Source organism: Stegostoma tigrinum, chromosome 1, assembly GCF_030684315.1.
Source record: "Stegostoma tigrinum isolate sSteTig4 chromosome 1, sSteTig4.hap1, whole genome shotgun sequence".
Lineage (NCBI taxonomy): Eukaryota > Metazoa > Chordata > Chondrichthyes > Orectolobiformes > Stegostomatidae > Stegostoma > Stegostoma tigrinum.
Window position 1 is genome coordinate 137,640,121 of NC_081354.1, and position 16,514 is coordinate 137,656,634.

Genomic DNA, 16,514 nt, shown 5'->3' on the forward strand with positions numbered 1-16,514 from the left:
TGTGGCACATGCTTCCACCAGGGCCGTGACAAAACAAACAACAGACCTCTTGGAGATAAAGTTACAAATCTTGAGCCGGTCTGGGAAAAGGGAGGTGGGTGTAGGAGGATTTTTCAGTGCTGTCCAGACACACACATCCCGCATGCTGCACACTGCACCACTGGATCAGGCAAAGAAGAGATGTCATAGAAGCTGAAATGCTGGGACAGTGGCAGCTGTCTTCCTGAGGATCTAGAGTAGGAGCAACTTCATCTTCACTATGACAGAGTTGTAGACCATAAGACGAAAGAAACCAGTCTTCCTTCCATTGACCTTCTGCTGCCTCAGGAAAACAGCCAATATAATCAAAGACCCCTCCCACCCTCTTCCATTGGGCAGAAGGTACAAAACTTTGAAGACACATACCAAAAGGTTCAAGAACAGCTTCTACCCCACTGTTATCAAATTTATGAGTGGAATTTGCATATGTCAGAGTTAATTTATCTCTGCACCCTCTTTGTAGCCTTATTCCACTATTCTACACTATATTCTATATTTTGTTGTACTGCCCTGATGCACTTATGTAAGGCTGGATGAACACAGCAGGCCAAGCAGCATCTCAGGAGCACAAAAGCTGACGTTTCGGGCCTAGACACTCTCTGATGAAGGGTCTAGGCCCGAAACGTCAGCTTTTGTGCTCCTGAGATGCTGCTTGGCCTGCTGTGTTCATCCAGCCTCACATTTTATTATCTTGGATTCTCCAGCATCTGCAGTTCCTATTATCTCTGCACTTATGTAAGGCTTGATTTAGCTAGTTAGCATGCAAAGCAATACTTTTCTTTGTATCTCAGTACACGTGGAATAATAAATCAAATCTTTTTCTTGTCAGCCTTCATTAATTTCAGTGTTGCTGCTGGTGTTTGATGGGGTATTTGCTAATAGTTGTTTCCACAGCCACATCACATCCCTCAGTGACTGCCTCAGGCTCAGGCTCCAGTTTCATTGTGTATGATTTGAATTGACCCAGGATTGCAGGTATCTCCGTGATGTTCACCATTCCTCAAACAGCTGTTCTCACCACATCCTGAGATCCACACTCAGTGCCATGCGTTGTCATATGCACACTCTTGACCCTTCTCTCCAACAGCACTGCTTCGCACTGGATCAAAGCCTCACTGCTCCCCAGTTCTACTTCATCCTTTGGGTTATTCAGCATGCCAACAGGAAACTTTTTCTTTATCTTTCAGGCGTGATCTAACACAAGATGCAAGAATTAGAGATACTCTAGCCCTCTGGAATCATTCTCCCCTCTCTTTCCCTCTGACTCTATCTTGTCTCCCAACCCCAACTCCTGTCATGTATTTATTATCCCATCTGATGTTTCACTCTCTGATGATGAACGTTCCGTGTTGAGCGAAGGTCTCAGTTTTATCTCCCTGCATTCCCACTTTTATTGAATTTCGGACATGGCATAACGTTGAACTCTTCTTTTGTAGCATTCACTTCCATGCCCATTTCTGGGACAAGAATCCTCTCCCCATCCCATAGACCACTTTGCCCACATCTAATGCTCTCTCTCCACCCGGAACCCTCCCTCTGGCCTTACTGAACTTGTTCATTGAGAACTGTCAACATGACATTGGTTGCCACAATATATCTGCCCCCCCTCCTCCATTCTAACATATGTTCCAATAAACTGACTGCACTCCATGCACTTAGGTCCAACCCTGACTCTGTTCTTAAGCCTGCCATTAAGGATGGTACTGTTGTAGTCTGGCGTACTGACCTCTACATTGCAGAGGCTAAGCGCTAGCTCTCAGATACCTCCTGCTATCTCCCCCGGACTATGACCCCATCATGGCACATCAGGCCATTGTATCGACTACAGTCACTAACCTCATTTCATCTGGTGATCTCCCCACCACTGCCTCTAAGCTGATGGTCCCCCAGACCTGCACAGCTCACTTCCACCTCCTTCCAAAAATCCACAAACAGGACTGCCTGGGCAGACACATTGTTTCATCCTGCTCCTGCCCCACAGAACTCAACTCTTCCTACCTCGACTCGGTCTTTTCTCCCCTTGTCCAGTCCCTGCTGACTTACATCCACGCTTCCTCTGACATTTTACACTAGTTCTGAGGAAAAGTTACTTGACCTAAACTGTTAACTCTGATTTCACTGCACACACGCTGCCAGACCTGCTGAGTAATTTCTGTTTTTGTTTCAAATCGAATCATGCAGTACTTAGTTGACACATGCTTGATGTGAGCTGGTCTAGGCCTTTATTCACTGACTGTAAGCTTGTTTTGGTTGAAAGTCAAGCAACAATGTAAATTCAATATTTCTGTTTAGTTTTCCTTTAACTTTTACTGAACAACAGGAAAGTAATGTTACATTCATTTGCAGTTTGTTCACAATATGTGATCCTCCCACATTGAGCAGTGACAATGTGTGGGTTTTGGGGAAGGAGTGGGTTCTAAGACTGGGTTCTAACATTGTATGGCACTAACAACTGGGAATCTGAGCAGCTTTATTCTTGCAGCTGCAATTACAATGAGAGTCGCTCAAACAGCAAATGATGTAAAGAGATTGTGAGAGACTGTTTCTAATGACGTCTCACTGAGGTGCCCTCAGAAACTTTTCGTTTTTTGTTTTCTTTCAAACATGTGTACTGTGAAGACCAATTCTTGGTGGCAGCATACAGTTGGGCTTTAAATATTTTGCCAGTGGCACTAGTTCTGTCAGGCCCTGACAGCAGTGAATACTTTTGCACCTGGTGAACACATGATTGCACATTGCTGTCGAGAAGTGGTACATAAGTAATGAAGCGATCAGTGCAGAATTACGTGAGATAACTCCGTCAAGCTCAGAGAAACCCTCCATGAAATCCCTTGAGTATTAATCTCAACCTAGTTTTTCATAAAATGTAGCCCGTTGGGTAGGTTGTTTACAAATTTGGGTTTTGCTTGTCTACAACACAGATTTCAGTCACAAAAATCAATAGTCCTCCCAACATTCAATATTATCAACGTCCATCAGAAATTGCAAAGAAATTTCCAAAATTTCCAACAACCTGTCCTGGTAGCAGAATACTGCATTGAAAGTTGATGCCAGAAAATCTTGATATTTTGATTTGGAGTCCTGAGTAATTTTCACAAGTGATTTTTGGAAATATTTTGGTGAATGCAATTGACCGCTTAATTTTTAAGTATGACAGATATATTTAAGTAAAATATGGCTGACTTAAACGTTTTTCTTTATGTTATACAGGTTGTTGCTCACTATTTGGGAGTGAAAAAGCAGATCTATTGGATTCCTAATGTAGAGATTCACTGGCCATCAGGCTCTGTTCCTCTAGACAACCCTCCATGTGTGTTTGAAACAGATCTTGCTTCCTGCAAGCAGGGTAGCGTAATAATTTTTCTTGCACAATGTTTTGACAGCTCCAATTTCTATATCAATATTATAATATAATATAATAATGTATTATAATATAATAATTAAAAACTGCAGTCACAAAGGATAGAAAAGCAGACCATACCCAAATTCTACAAATTTAAAATGGAAAGTACCTCACTGTACTAACCAAACAATTAATTCACTAGCAGTTTCTTTGATAGTTCAATCCAGTTGACCTCTTCAAACGCAGCACAAGTTGCATAACATAATGTTGTCAGAAACTACTTTCAGCAAAATATCATATATTCAACAAAAATAGGTATTTCTGGAAAGGCTCAGCAGGTCTGGCAGTCTCTGTGGAGAGAAATCAGAATTAACATTTTAAGTTGTGTGAACCTTCCTCAGAACAGGAAGGGTCACTTAAACCAAAATGTTAAATCTGATTTCTCTCCACAGATGCTGCCAGACCTGCTGAGCCTCACCAGCAATTCTATTTTTGCCTCTGATCTACAGCATCAGCAGTTCTTTTGGTTTTTGTTTTCAAATTGTTAAGCTGAAAATCTACTGCAATTTCAGTTGAGCGGTGACTATGACAGGTCTTACATTTAACATCTTAAAAACCTATGTTTTTTTTCAAATTTGAATTTCTACAGTTGCTTTATGTGATTGGTCAACAGACTAAAATTAAATAAAAAATTGTTTATAGGGGTTTGGATACACAATGTTAGGAAGTTTCTTTGCTGGCTCAGATCCTGAAATAGCCAATATCATGATTTCAACTTTTCGCCATTGTAGAAAATTAACTGACAGAAAGTGTTATGTTCCTTCTTTCGCTCACATTATCACAGAGATTTTCCTTCAAAGTACCTGGATGTGTTTGTTGGAGTGCAAGACCTTGTCTTAAACTATGGCAAAACCTGCTCCTCATTTTCCATGATAATAAAATGTGAGGCTGGATGAACACAGCAGGCCCAGCAGCATCTCAGGAGCACAAAAGCTGACGTTTCGGGCCTAGACCCTTCATCAGAGAGAGGGATGGGGTGAGGGTTCTGGAATAAATAGGGAGAGGGGGGAGGCGGACCGAAATCCCCACCCTTGTCTGCTTTCCGGAGCGACCACTCTCTCCATGACTCCCTTGTTCGCTCCACACTGCCCTCCAACCCTACCACACACGGCACCTTCCCCTGCAACCGCATGAAATGCTACACTTGCCCCCACACCTCCTCCCTCACCCCTATCCCAGGCCCCAAGATGACTTTCCATATTAAGCAGAGGTTCACCTGCACATCTGCCAATGTGGTATACTGCATCCATTGTACCTGATGTGGCTTCCTCTACATTGGGGAAACCAAGCGGAGGCTTGGGGACCACTTTGCAGAACACCTCCGCTCGGTTCGCAATAAACAACTGCACCTCCCAGTCGCAAACCATTTCCACTCCCCCTCCCATTCTTTAGATGACATGTCCATCATGGGCCTCCTGCAGTGCCACAATGATGCCACCTGAAGGTTGCAGGAATAGCAACTCATATTCTGCTTGGGAACCCTGCAGCCCAATGGTATCAATGTGGACTTCACCAGCTTCAAAATCTTCCCTTCCCCCAACGCATCCCAAAACCAGCCCAGTTCGTCCCCTCCCCCCACTGCACCACACAACCAGCCCAGCTCTTCCCCTCCACCCACTGCATCCCAAAACCAGTCCAACCTGTCTCTGCCTCCCTAACTTGTTCTTCCTCTCACCCATCCCTTCCTCCCACCCCAAGCCGCACCTCCATCTCCTACCTACTAACCTCATCGCACCTCCTTGACCTGTCCGTCTTCCTTGGACTGACCTATCCCCTCCCTACCTCCCCACCTATACTCTCCTCTCCACCTATCTTCTGTTCTCTCCATCTTCGGTCCACCTCCCCCTCTCTCCCTATTTATTCCAGAACCCTCACCCCATCCCCCTCTCTGATGAAGGGTCTAGGCCCGAAACGTCAGCTTTTGTGCTCCTGAGATGCTGCTGGGCCTGCTGTGTTCATCCAGCCTCACATTTTATTATCTTGGATTCTCCAGCACCTGCAGTTCCCATTATCCCTGATTTTCCATGTATTAATTATAATGGGCACAAAGTTATGAGCAGGTTCTGCCAAATTACCAGTGAGTGCTACCACCCAACTAAGATATTAACATTTTGACAGATACGAAGTAAATCTCTAACGGGCAGAATCGAGGTTGGATAATAATAGAGGAATCTATCCTCAGTTAATGCATTCAGGCCTAATAGACAGTGCAAAACATCTTTATTCTGATAGAGACTGGGTAACCACTGTGCAAAAGTTGGCAATGATATAACTGTCCTGTGAAACTGGGAAGCCTGTACTGGATTTGCGCCGGATAAATGGGTTATTGTTTCGTAGTCTCCGCTATGTAATTTAGAACAGGAGAAGATGAATTCACATCATCTTGAAGTCATTATATCTTTGCGAAAAGGAAAAGTAGCTTTTTCTGCTCCAAAACTGTCTAAAGGGTTTTTCAAGTAAAATATGTGACTAACAGGAAAGTGTTATTATAAAACAAACTAACAAAAAAAAACCCATATTTAATTCACTTATAACATTCTCCTCTTTTTGTTTCCTTAGCTACTTTCTCTCTACTTGGAATAGTTGCATTGGGAACAGGCCTCACACTAGCAATTTTTGGAATCTCCAGCTTTTTGGTTTATCGGTACAGTATTTCGAGATCTGCTCATTTCAATCTGAAAATATTTGACTTCTTTGATTTTTGGTGAAAACAGATTACATTTAGCAATTAGTTTTTATATGAAGGCTGATTAAGAATTGTTGTCTCTTTAAATAGCAAAGTATGCTCAACAATAAACAATGCTACATATCACCATCTTACTTGTCTAAACGGTATTACCTATCACAGTGATGTATTTATAACAGATACAGATAGTGTATGCTTCAGTAAAGGATGTTCATGCCAGTATTTAAAATGGTGCTTATTAGGAAACTGAAGCTGGAGAAGGATCTGGCCAGTATGATGTGGCGAATCCGCTGGGAAGAACTCCAAATGGGAAACAGTGATAAATTCCGGAAAAGTGCTGGTAGCAGACTTACCTTATCACTGGTGAGTACTCAGAAGACTTTTTGTTTTGTCATTTTGCCTTAATCGTGGAGAATCCCAATTTCGTTGTCCCAACAAAATGAAAGTAACTAATGTTCGGAATGTCAGGACTGAAATTGTTCATGCAGCCCTTAATGATGGGCAGCCTGGTGTGTACGGACCAGGGAAAGGTCAGATCTAAAGCCTGTTGACAGGGTTAAGGTGTTACAATTGATATCAGAAGTCTATCCCACACTTAATTCAAAAATCATAGTGACACTCTTGCGAATATTCCAGCAAGATTATGGATCAGCTGTCAGAACTGTCAATGATTGAAATGTCAGGGTACACTTTGGGAGAAATCAGTTTCCGGTGCATCTGTAGTTTTAAAGGTTGTGAGGACCAGTTTTGGGCAAAATCTTCCAGGCATGACCTCTCCTGAAAGTAAAACAAAAAAACTGCAGATGCTAGAGATGTGAAACAAAAAAAAACGTTTTGCAGAAGGGCCACTGAACTGAAAATGTTCCCTCCTGTTTTGTGCCCACAGGATCTGCCAGACCCACCGAGTTTCTCCAGCAATTTGTCTCCTGGAAATACACCAGTTGCCACATTGGGAGTTGGTGACCTCTGACTATCTAGGACATTTGCCTGGAACCATACTATGCTTGTCAGGGTGAAACACCCTGGTTTAGGCCCCTCATTTATGTTCCCTATAATCTGTATGATTCCACACACAAACCTACACAACTTGGTTTTTCCTGAATCTCCATCAACAGAATTAAAGGAACTGCTGCAGTCTGCCAGTTACTTGCATTCATTTGATCCAGGAGCAATATTTCTCCTGTTTCCATGTTTTTTACACAGACAGTGGTAGGTGCCTGTAATGTACTGTCAGGGGAGGTAGTAGAAGCGGAGACAAAGTAATGTTTAATAGGCATTTAGACAGGCACATAAACAGACACAGAGTAGAGGGATGTGGCACATGTGCAGCCAGATAGAATTAGTTTAGAATGGCATCATGGTTAATGCAGACATGGGAGGCCAAAGGGCCTGTTCTTGTGCTGTACTGTTTTATGTTCTACTATCAAAGGGCTCCTCGTACTTCTGAAATTTCAGTGCAAGTGTCTTGCTTTTCATTGTATTTTGATTTCTCTAGCTTAGTTCATCTAGCTTCACACTGTGTTATCTCTTGTGAACCCATCTGTCTGGATTTCTGTCATTTTCGTGTGATGCTGTATTGTTCCTTTCTTATTCAGTGAATATTCCTTTATGACGTTGTGAGCTTTTCTCATTAAGTTTTATGTTTCCTTCATCTGTGGCTTATTCTTTGAATCTGAGAAGAATCCTTTGTTAAATATTTAGTGGTAAGGCTGTTTCACTTTCTGTCTTTATGAGTGTTGTCTTCACTTGGTTTCTTAGAGTATTTATGTGATAAGGACCTTTGGAATTCTTATCAGTTGGATGGTTCCTGTACTCCTTTGCTGTAACTTCTCAGACCTCCTCTTTAGTGACTAAACTATTATTTAGACTGTTTTTTCATCTATGCTGAACACAATTTTAATTAATACCATACATGCGTCATCACCGTGCCTGCTGTGTTGTATCTCTTTTCCGATCTATGATAGTGCTTTTCATATTCAACATCTACTCGCATCTTAAATAGTTGTCAATATCAGCGTGCCCTACCTAATTAGTTATTGATGGAGTAGCAGATAGTGAAGGGGACTGTCAGAGAATGCAGCAGAATATAGGTAGATTGGAGAGTTGGGTGGAGAAATGGCAGATGGAGTTCAATCCAGGCAAATGCGAGGTGATGCGTTTTGGAAGATCCAATTCAACAGGGAACTATACGGTAAATGGGAAAGCCTTGGGGAAAATTGATGCACGGAGAAATCTGGGTGTTCAGGTCCATTGTACACTGAAGGTGGCAACGCAGGTCGATAGAGTGGTCAAGAAGGCATAAGGTGTGCTTTCATTCATCGGACGGGGCATTGAGTACAAAAGTTGGCAGTTCTGGTCACCACATTACCAAAAGGATGTGGATGCTTTGGAGAGGGTGCAGAGGAGGTTCACCAGGATGTTGCGTGGTATGGAGCGTGCTAGCTATGAAGACAGGTTGAGTAGACTAGATTATTTACATGAGAAAGACGGAGATTGGCGGGGGGGAAATCTGATTGAGGTCTATAAAATCATGAGAGGTATAGACAGGATGGATAGCAAGAAACTTTTTCCCCCAGAGTGGGGGACTCAATTACTAGGGGTCACGATTTCAAGGTGAGAGGGGAAATGTTTAAGGGAGATATGCATGGAAAGTTCTTTACGCAGAGGGTGGTGGGTGCCTGGAACGTGTTGCCAGCGGAGGTGGTAGAGGCAGGCACAATAGCATCATTTAAGATGTATCTAGACAGGTACATGAATGGGCAGGGAGCAGGGGGATACATTCCTTGGAAAATACTCGACAGGTTTAGTCAGAGGATTTGGATCTGCCCAGGCTTGGAGGGCCAAAGGGCCTGTTCCTGTGCTGTAATTTTCTTTGCTCTTTGTTCTTATACTTAATTCTATATGAAACCAGTATTTCAGAACAGATATCATTACAAAACTTTGAGAAAGATCTCATTCAACATTTTACACCATTCTCCCAAATTCTCCTGCTTGGTCCACATGATTCAGGGTCTGAGAAATTCCCACTTATTTTGTTTCCATAATCTCTACCCTCATTTCACCTAAAGTCTCCCCCAATCAGACCCGTGACCTTTCTAATTTGAATCGAGACTGTCTTTCTAATCCCACTTCCCTCTCTATTTTTATCCTGATTTTTCAACTTCATGAAGAAACAATGTTGGGCAAGCAAAATAAGATGCAGTTTTCGGCACTGGGCCATATTACATCTGCTCTGAAATCAGATGCTTGACACATGATTGGACAAAAAACTGTTCTTCCTGTTGCATTGTCATAACGTTAATGTAAAAAACTGTAATTGCATATAATCTACTTCCCACAGCTGACAAAACACTGCGTATAGCTTTCTGGACACCGAGCCAATAACTTTTGAATAAATCATCATCTAAAACTGGAATTTAAACAAAATACAAGTATGATACTCTTATGAGTTGTTAATGTATTGGTCCCAGTAGATGAAATGTATAAAAACAGTTTAAATTTGCTTTACTGCTGCTCATAAAATAGCCTGGGAAGGAAATCCTAGTTTTACTTACCTTAAGTGACATTCACATCAGACGAGTGCCAGATAAGGACTATCTCCAACAAGAGTAAATCTAATTCTCTCCTCTTGAAGTTGAATGACTTTCCATCATTGAATACCTAACAATCAACAACCAAGTCATTACCATTGAACAAAAACTGCCCTGGACCAGCTGTACAAATACTGCAGTTACAAGACTAGGGGTCGCAGTGTAAGATGTGGGTACGCCATTTAGGGCTGAGATAAGGAGAAATTTCCTCTTTCAGAATGTGTTGCACCTGTGGAATTCTCTGCAGCAGGAAGTGGCTGAGGCCAAAACATTGAATGTTTTCAAGGAGTTTGATATTATTCCAAGGGCTAAAAGGATCAAAGAATCTGGGGAGAAAGGAGGAATGGGGTGCAGAGTTAGATGATCTGCCATGATCATGCTGAAGGGCGAAACGGCCTATTCTTTTCTCTGTATTATAGAACCACAGTATTATAGAACCACAGGGTGGGTTTGAGGCTGAAATTCCACCTCCATTTGTCCTTTCCAGTCAGCCAGTCAGAGCTGACCAGAAATTGTTGGAAGGCAGTGAAATAGCCACACATTCACAGCTGTTGGCTAAGCACTCACCAGAGTCCCAAGAGTTCAGGGGCCGCGGTTTAGAATCCAGGCCAGAGGTGAGTGTAGTCAGGGAGGGGGCTCCAAAATGGGGGATGTGGGCAAGACAGGTAGCGTGAATCAGCAGAAACAAAACAGTTAAAGCACTCAGCAGAATCCACATAAACTGACGTTTCGGGCCTAGACCCTTCATCAGAAAAGGGGGGGATGGGGAGAGGGTTCTGAAATAAGTAGCAAGAGAGGGGGCAGTGGATCGAAGGTGGATAGAGGAGAAGATATGTGGAGAGGAGACGGACAAGTTAAAGGGGTGGGGATGAAGCCTGTAGAGGTGAGCATAGGTGGGGAGGTAGAGGGGGGATAGGTCAATCTGGGAGGACGGACAGGTCAAGGGGGTGGGATGAGGTTAGTAGGTAGGAAATGGAGGTGTGGCTTGAGGTGGTAGGAGGGGATAGGTGAGAGAAGAACAGGTTAGGGAGGTGGGGATGAGATAGGCTGGTTTTGGGATGCAGTGGAGGGAGAGGAGATTTTGAAGCTTGTGAAATCCATATTAATACCATTGGGCTGCAGGGTTCCCAAGCGGAATATGAGTTGCTGTTCCTGCAATCTTCGGATGGCATCATTGTGGCACTGCAGGAGGCCCAGGATGGACGTGTTGTCTCAGGAATTGGAGGAGGTGTTGAAATGGTTTGCAACTGGGAGGTGCAGTTATTGCGACGTGAGCGTAGGTGTTCTGCAAAGCGGTCCCCAAGGCTCTGCTTGGTTTCCCCAATGTAGTGGAAGCCATGCCGGGTACAGTGGATACAGTATACCACATTGGCAGATGTGCAGGTGAACATCTGCTTGATGTGGAAAGTCATCTTAGGGCCTGGGATGAGGGTGAGGGAGGAGGCGTGGGGGCAAGTGTAGCTCTTCCTGCGGTTGCAGGAAAAGTGCTGGGTGTGGTGGGGTTGGAGGGGAGTGTGGAGTGGACAATGGAGTCATGGAGAGAGTGGTCTTTCCTGAAGGCAGACAAGGGTGGGGATGGAAAATGTCTTTGGTGGTGGGGTCGGATTGTAGATGGCGGAAGTATCGGAGGATGATGCGTTGTATCCGGAGGTTGGTGGGGTGGTGTGTGTGGATGAGGGATGAGGGGGATTCTCTGTTGGTGGTTATTGCGGGGACGGGGTGTGAAGGATGAGGTGCAGGAAATGTGGGAAACACGGTCGAGGGTGTTCTCAACCACTGCAGGGGGGACGTTGTGAAGAACAAGGACATCTGGGATGTACGGGAGTGGAATGCCTCATCCTGGAAGCAGATGCAGCGGAGTCGAAGGAATTGGGAATAGGGGATGGAATTTTTGCAGGAAGGTGGGTGGGAGGATATGTATTCTACATAGCTGTGGGAGTCGGTGGGCTTGAAATAGATATCGGTTTCTAGGTGGTTGCCTGAGACGGAGACAGAGAGGTCAAGGGAGGGGAACGATGTGTTGGAGATGGTCCAGGTGAACTTGAGGTTGGGGTGGAAGGTGTTGAAGTGGATAAACTGTTAGAGCTCCTCTTGGGAGCATGAGGCGGCGCCGATACAGTCAATGTAACGGAGGAAGAGGTGGGGTTCTAGGCCCGAAACATCAGCTTTTGTGCTCCTAAGATGATGCTTGGCCTGCTGTGTTCATCCAGCTCCACACTTTGTTATCTTGGGTTCTCCAGCATCTGCAGTTCTCATTATCTCAGCAGAATTCACATGCCCTCTTTCAGATGTCAGGTCTCTTAATCATTGCTCTTGAATGAGGGATCCCTCTCCTCCTCACCCAGCAGGCCTTCAGAAAACCTGGCAGGGAATTTTTCTTTCCAAGCACCCTCCCCCCACCACTCCCTCTGCCCCATACTCACATGCACATTCACTCACACAAAAACATGCACACACAAAACATGTGCAAACATGTACTCAGACATAATGGGAACTGCAGATGCTGGAGAATCTGAGATAACAAAGTGTGGAGCTGATGAACACCCAGGCCAAGAAGCATTTTAGGAGCACAAAAGCTGACGTTTCGGGCCTTGACACATCATCAGAAGAGGGGGATGGGGAGAGGATTCTGAAATAAATAGGGAGACGGAGGAGGCAGACTGAAGATGGATAGAGGAGAAGATAGGCGGAGAGGAGAGTATGGGTGAGGAGGTAGGGAGGCGATAGGTCAGTCCGGGGAGGACGGACAGGTCAAGGGGGCCGGATGAGGTTAGTAGGTAGGAAATGGAGGTGTGGCTTGAGGTGGGAGGAGGGGATAGGTGAGAGGAAGAACAGGTTAGGAAGGCAGGGATGAGCTGGGCTGGTCTTGGGATGCGGTGGGGGAAGGGGAGATTTTGAAGCTGGTGAAGTCCACATTGATACCATTGGGCTGCAGGGTTCCCAAGCGGAATATGAGTTGCTGTTCCTGCAACCTACGGGTGGCATCATTGTGGCCCTGCAGGAGGCCCAGGATGGACATGCCATCTAAGGAATGTGAGGGAGAGTTGCAGTGGTTCGTGACTGGGAGGTTAGTTGTTTATTACAAACAGAGCGTAGGTGTTCTTTGTTTATTGTGAACCGACCATATTCCCAATTCCTTCGCCAATTCCATCCCCTATTCCCAATTCCTTCACCTCCGTGACATCCGCTCCCAGGATGAGGCATTCCACTCCCATACATCCCAGATGTCCTCATTCTTCAAGGACCGCAACTTCACCCCCCCGCCGAAGTGGTCTAGAACGCCCTCGATTGTGTCTCCCGCATTTCCCATAACTCATCACTCACACCCCGCCCCCGCAATAACCGCCGAAAGAGAATCCCCCTCATCCTCACACACCACCCCACCAACCTCCGGATACAACGCATCATCCTCTGATACTCCTGCCATCTACAATCCAAACCCACCACTAAAGACATTTTTCCAACCCCACCCTTGTCTGCTTTCGGGAGGGACCACTCTCTCCGCGACTCCCTTGTCCGCTCCACACTCCCCTCCATCCCCACCACACCCGGCACTTTACCCTGCAACCACATGAAGTGCTACACCTACCCCCACACCTCCTCCCTCTCCCCCATCCCAGGCTCCAAGATGAATTTCCACATCAAGGAGATACTCACCTGCACATCCGCCAACCTGGTATACTGCATCCTCTGTACCCGGTGTGGCATCCTCTACATTAGGGAAACCAAGCGGAGGCTTGGGGACCGCTTTGCAGAACACCTACACTCGGTTTGCAAAAAACAGCTACACCCCCCCCCGCTAACTATTTCAACTCCCCCTCCCATTCCTTAGACGACACGTCCATCCTCGGCCTCCTGCAGTGCCACACCGATGCCACTCGTAGGTTGCAGGAACAGCAGCTCATTCCTCTTGGGAACCCTGCAGCCCAATGGTGTCAATGTGAATTTCACCAGCTTCAAAATCTCCTCTCCCCCTACTGCATCCCAAAACTAGCCCAGCTCGTCCCCGCCTCCCTAACCTGTTCTTCCTCTCACCTATCCCCTGCTCCCACCTCAAGTTGCACCTCCATTTCCTACCTACTAAACTCATCCGGCCCCCTTGACCTGTTCGTCATCCCTGAACCGACCTTTCCCCTCCCTACCTCCCCACCCATTCTCTCCTCCCCACCTATCTTCTCCTCTATCCACCTTCTGTCCACCTCCCTGCTCCCCCTATTTGTTTCAAATCCTCTCCCCATCCCCCTTTTCTAATAAAGGGTCTAGGCCCAAAATGTCAGCTTTTGTGCTCCTAAGATGCTGTTTGGCCTGCTGCGTTCATCCAGCTTCACACTTTGTTATCTTGCAAACATGTGCAACCAGATATGCATAGATACGCAAGCACAAACACATGCACATATGCATATTTACTAACACAAAAACACACACGAACACAAAGCAAACACATGCTTAAGCACACACACTCAAACAAAAATACATGCAGTCTCACACAAAACATTCGTGTAAGCACATACAAATACACATGCATAAAAGCAAACACAGGCATAGTCATGCACACAAAAACATACATGGACAAATGCACACAAGCACACACTCACAAAATACATGTGCAAACACAAACATACACAAATACAAGCACACACAAACACATACCAACGTAGCAAAAAGCAAAGTCCAACCATTTTCCTAGCAATATCATTTACTGACACTCAATCTCAGTGAAGTATCAGTCCTACCTTCAATCTCTAATTCACTGAGAAGTTGCAAGTTTCAACAACTTTTTAGCATTTTCACTGAATGTGATTCTTTCCAATAACATCTCTTCCCAAGTCATACAACATGATTAACTCATTGATATTTCTTTAACTTCAATTACTCTGAAGCTATTAAGTAGCAGATCAGAGAATCATTGAATCCCTACAGTGGAGGTAAAGGCCATTCAGCCCATCAGGTTTATATTTGATACATGCAGGCCATTCAAGCCAGCATGCCTACAGTGGCTTTCTGAACATTTATTGTCAAACTCCAGCCTTATCCTCATTACCCTGCACGTTTTCCTGCTCCAATAATCATTGAATACTCTCTTAAATATCTCAAAAGAACCTGCCTCCACCACACTTCCAGTGAATTCCAAACCTGGACCTCTTCTTTTACTTTAAAACTATCCCCACAGTTTTGCCATCAATTTGTGAGTGGGAACATTTGCTCTAGATTATCCATAACAGCTGTGTAATGCTTTTCTTACAATTTCCATGAACACCCCCCCCCCAAAAAAAGTCTGTCTGTTAAAAAAGGTCACCTTCAGAGAGCAGAAAATGAAAATCCCTGGATGTGAGTTTGCTCGCTGAGCTGGAAGGTTCGTTTTCAGACGTTACATCATCAGTGAGCCTCCAACAAAGCGCTGGTGTTATGTCCCGCTTTCTATTTATCTGGCTAGGTTTCCTTGGGTTGGTGATGTCATTTCCTGTGTTGGTGATGACATTTCCTGTTCTTTTTCTCAGGGGATGGTAGATTGGCTCCAAATCAATGTGTTTGTTGATGGAGTTCTGGTTGGAATGCCATGCTTCTAGGTGAAAAACCCATTTATGGGTACCCCAAATTCCCAAAAATAAATAATATAAACCGTTACCACAATACTTTGACATTCTGTTCATCCTACTGTACAGAAGAATTTTGTAGTTTCACTGTATCTTTCTTTTGTAGACTCCCTTAGGACTGCAAACTTGAATGAGGGATGAAGGTTGCTCAATCTTAGATAAATATATCAGTGATATTTTATAATCAGACAGCAAATTGTTAAAGGGTAGAATTGTGCCTTTGCAAAGCTGACTGGTAGCACATTTTGTGAAATCAGGTAAATCTGTGCTTGATTTTCGATCATTTAAATTGAATGACACATGACTTTTGTTTATCTTTCTCCTTGATGGTGGATGAAAGATGGATGATTATTCCTTTATATCAGTTTTAAAGCTGTACATTGAAAAAGAAGTTTGCTGCTTTATTTCTTTACTGTGAGGGTAAGTTTGCTCAGTGGATATGCTCTATAAATAACATGTCTTGCATTTTCATGTTTGTTTTATCGTTAGCGGGGATCCAGTTATTGCTCATTACTGACAACGCAAGGGAAATACCAGCTTTTTGCAAAGACCGGCTACTTTAAGGTACTAATCTTAATTCTGTCTTCAGAATGTCTGTTTGCATTTCAGCATGATATCAGACTTTCAAATGAACAAGTGTGGGAGGGAAATGAAACAAGATTTGCAATAATGCATCAACTGGCCACAAAAAATCCACAGTTGCGAGAAACAACAAATCCACTCCCACTTCCAGTTTAGAGTGAAACATATTCTTCAGATTGCTTTTGTGCTCTGAAATCCCTAGGGCAGCCATTGGTCAGGACCTTCCTATACAGGGTTTGTCACAGAAGAATGCCAAATATGGCCAAAGACAAAACTATAAACTATCTCTGTAAACATGATCCAGGAAGGAAATTGTTTCATTGTGTGATTAATCTAACAGTATTAAACTAGATATCCACTGCCAGCTTTATTTTTTCCTACACCTAGAACCATCTGGGGAAGGATTGGAATGTCAATATTATCTTCCTTCTCACTGTAATTATCTCTGTGACATCATAAAGGAATCCTTTTCCCATTACAAATGCAAATCAATGTTTTATGTTGGTACAGTGCGGGGCTGATTCATTCTTCCTGCTAAAGTTAGTGCAACACTTCAGCTGTATAAAGGATCACACTAGTTACTAGTAACTGGAAGCCTGGTTAAGCACAAGCGTGCAGAT

At 44.2% G+C, this 16,514-nt stretch overlaps 1 protein-coding gene across 1 annotated transcript in view; it reads left to right on the top strand.

The window, feature by feature from the left end:
- Positions 1–16,514, top strand: part of npr2 (natriuretic peptide receptor 2) — a 159,475-nt gene that overhangs the window by 63,097 nt on the left and 79,864 nt on the right. The window contains exons 6-9 of the mRNA XM_048527762.2: positions 3,250–3,385; positions 6,002–6,086; positions 6,371–6,491; positions 15,802–15,876. Of these exons, the coding sequence (XP_048383719.1) occupies positions 3,250–3,385; positions 6,002–6,086; positions 6,371–6,491; positions 15,802–15,876 (417 nt within the window). The remainder of the gene's footprint in view (positions 1–3,249; positions 3,386–6,001; positions 6,087–6,370; positions 6,492–15,801; positions 15,877–16,514) is intronic.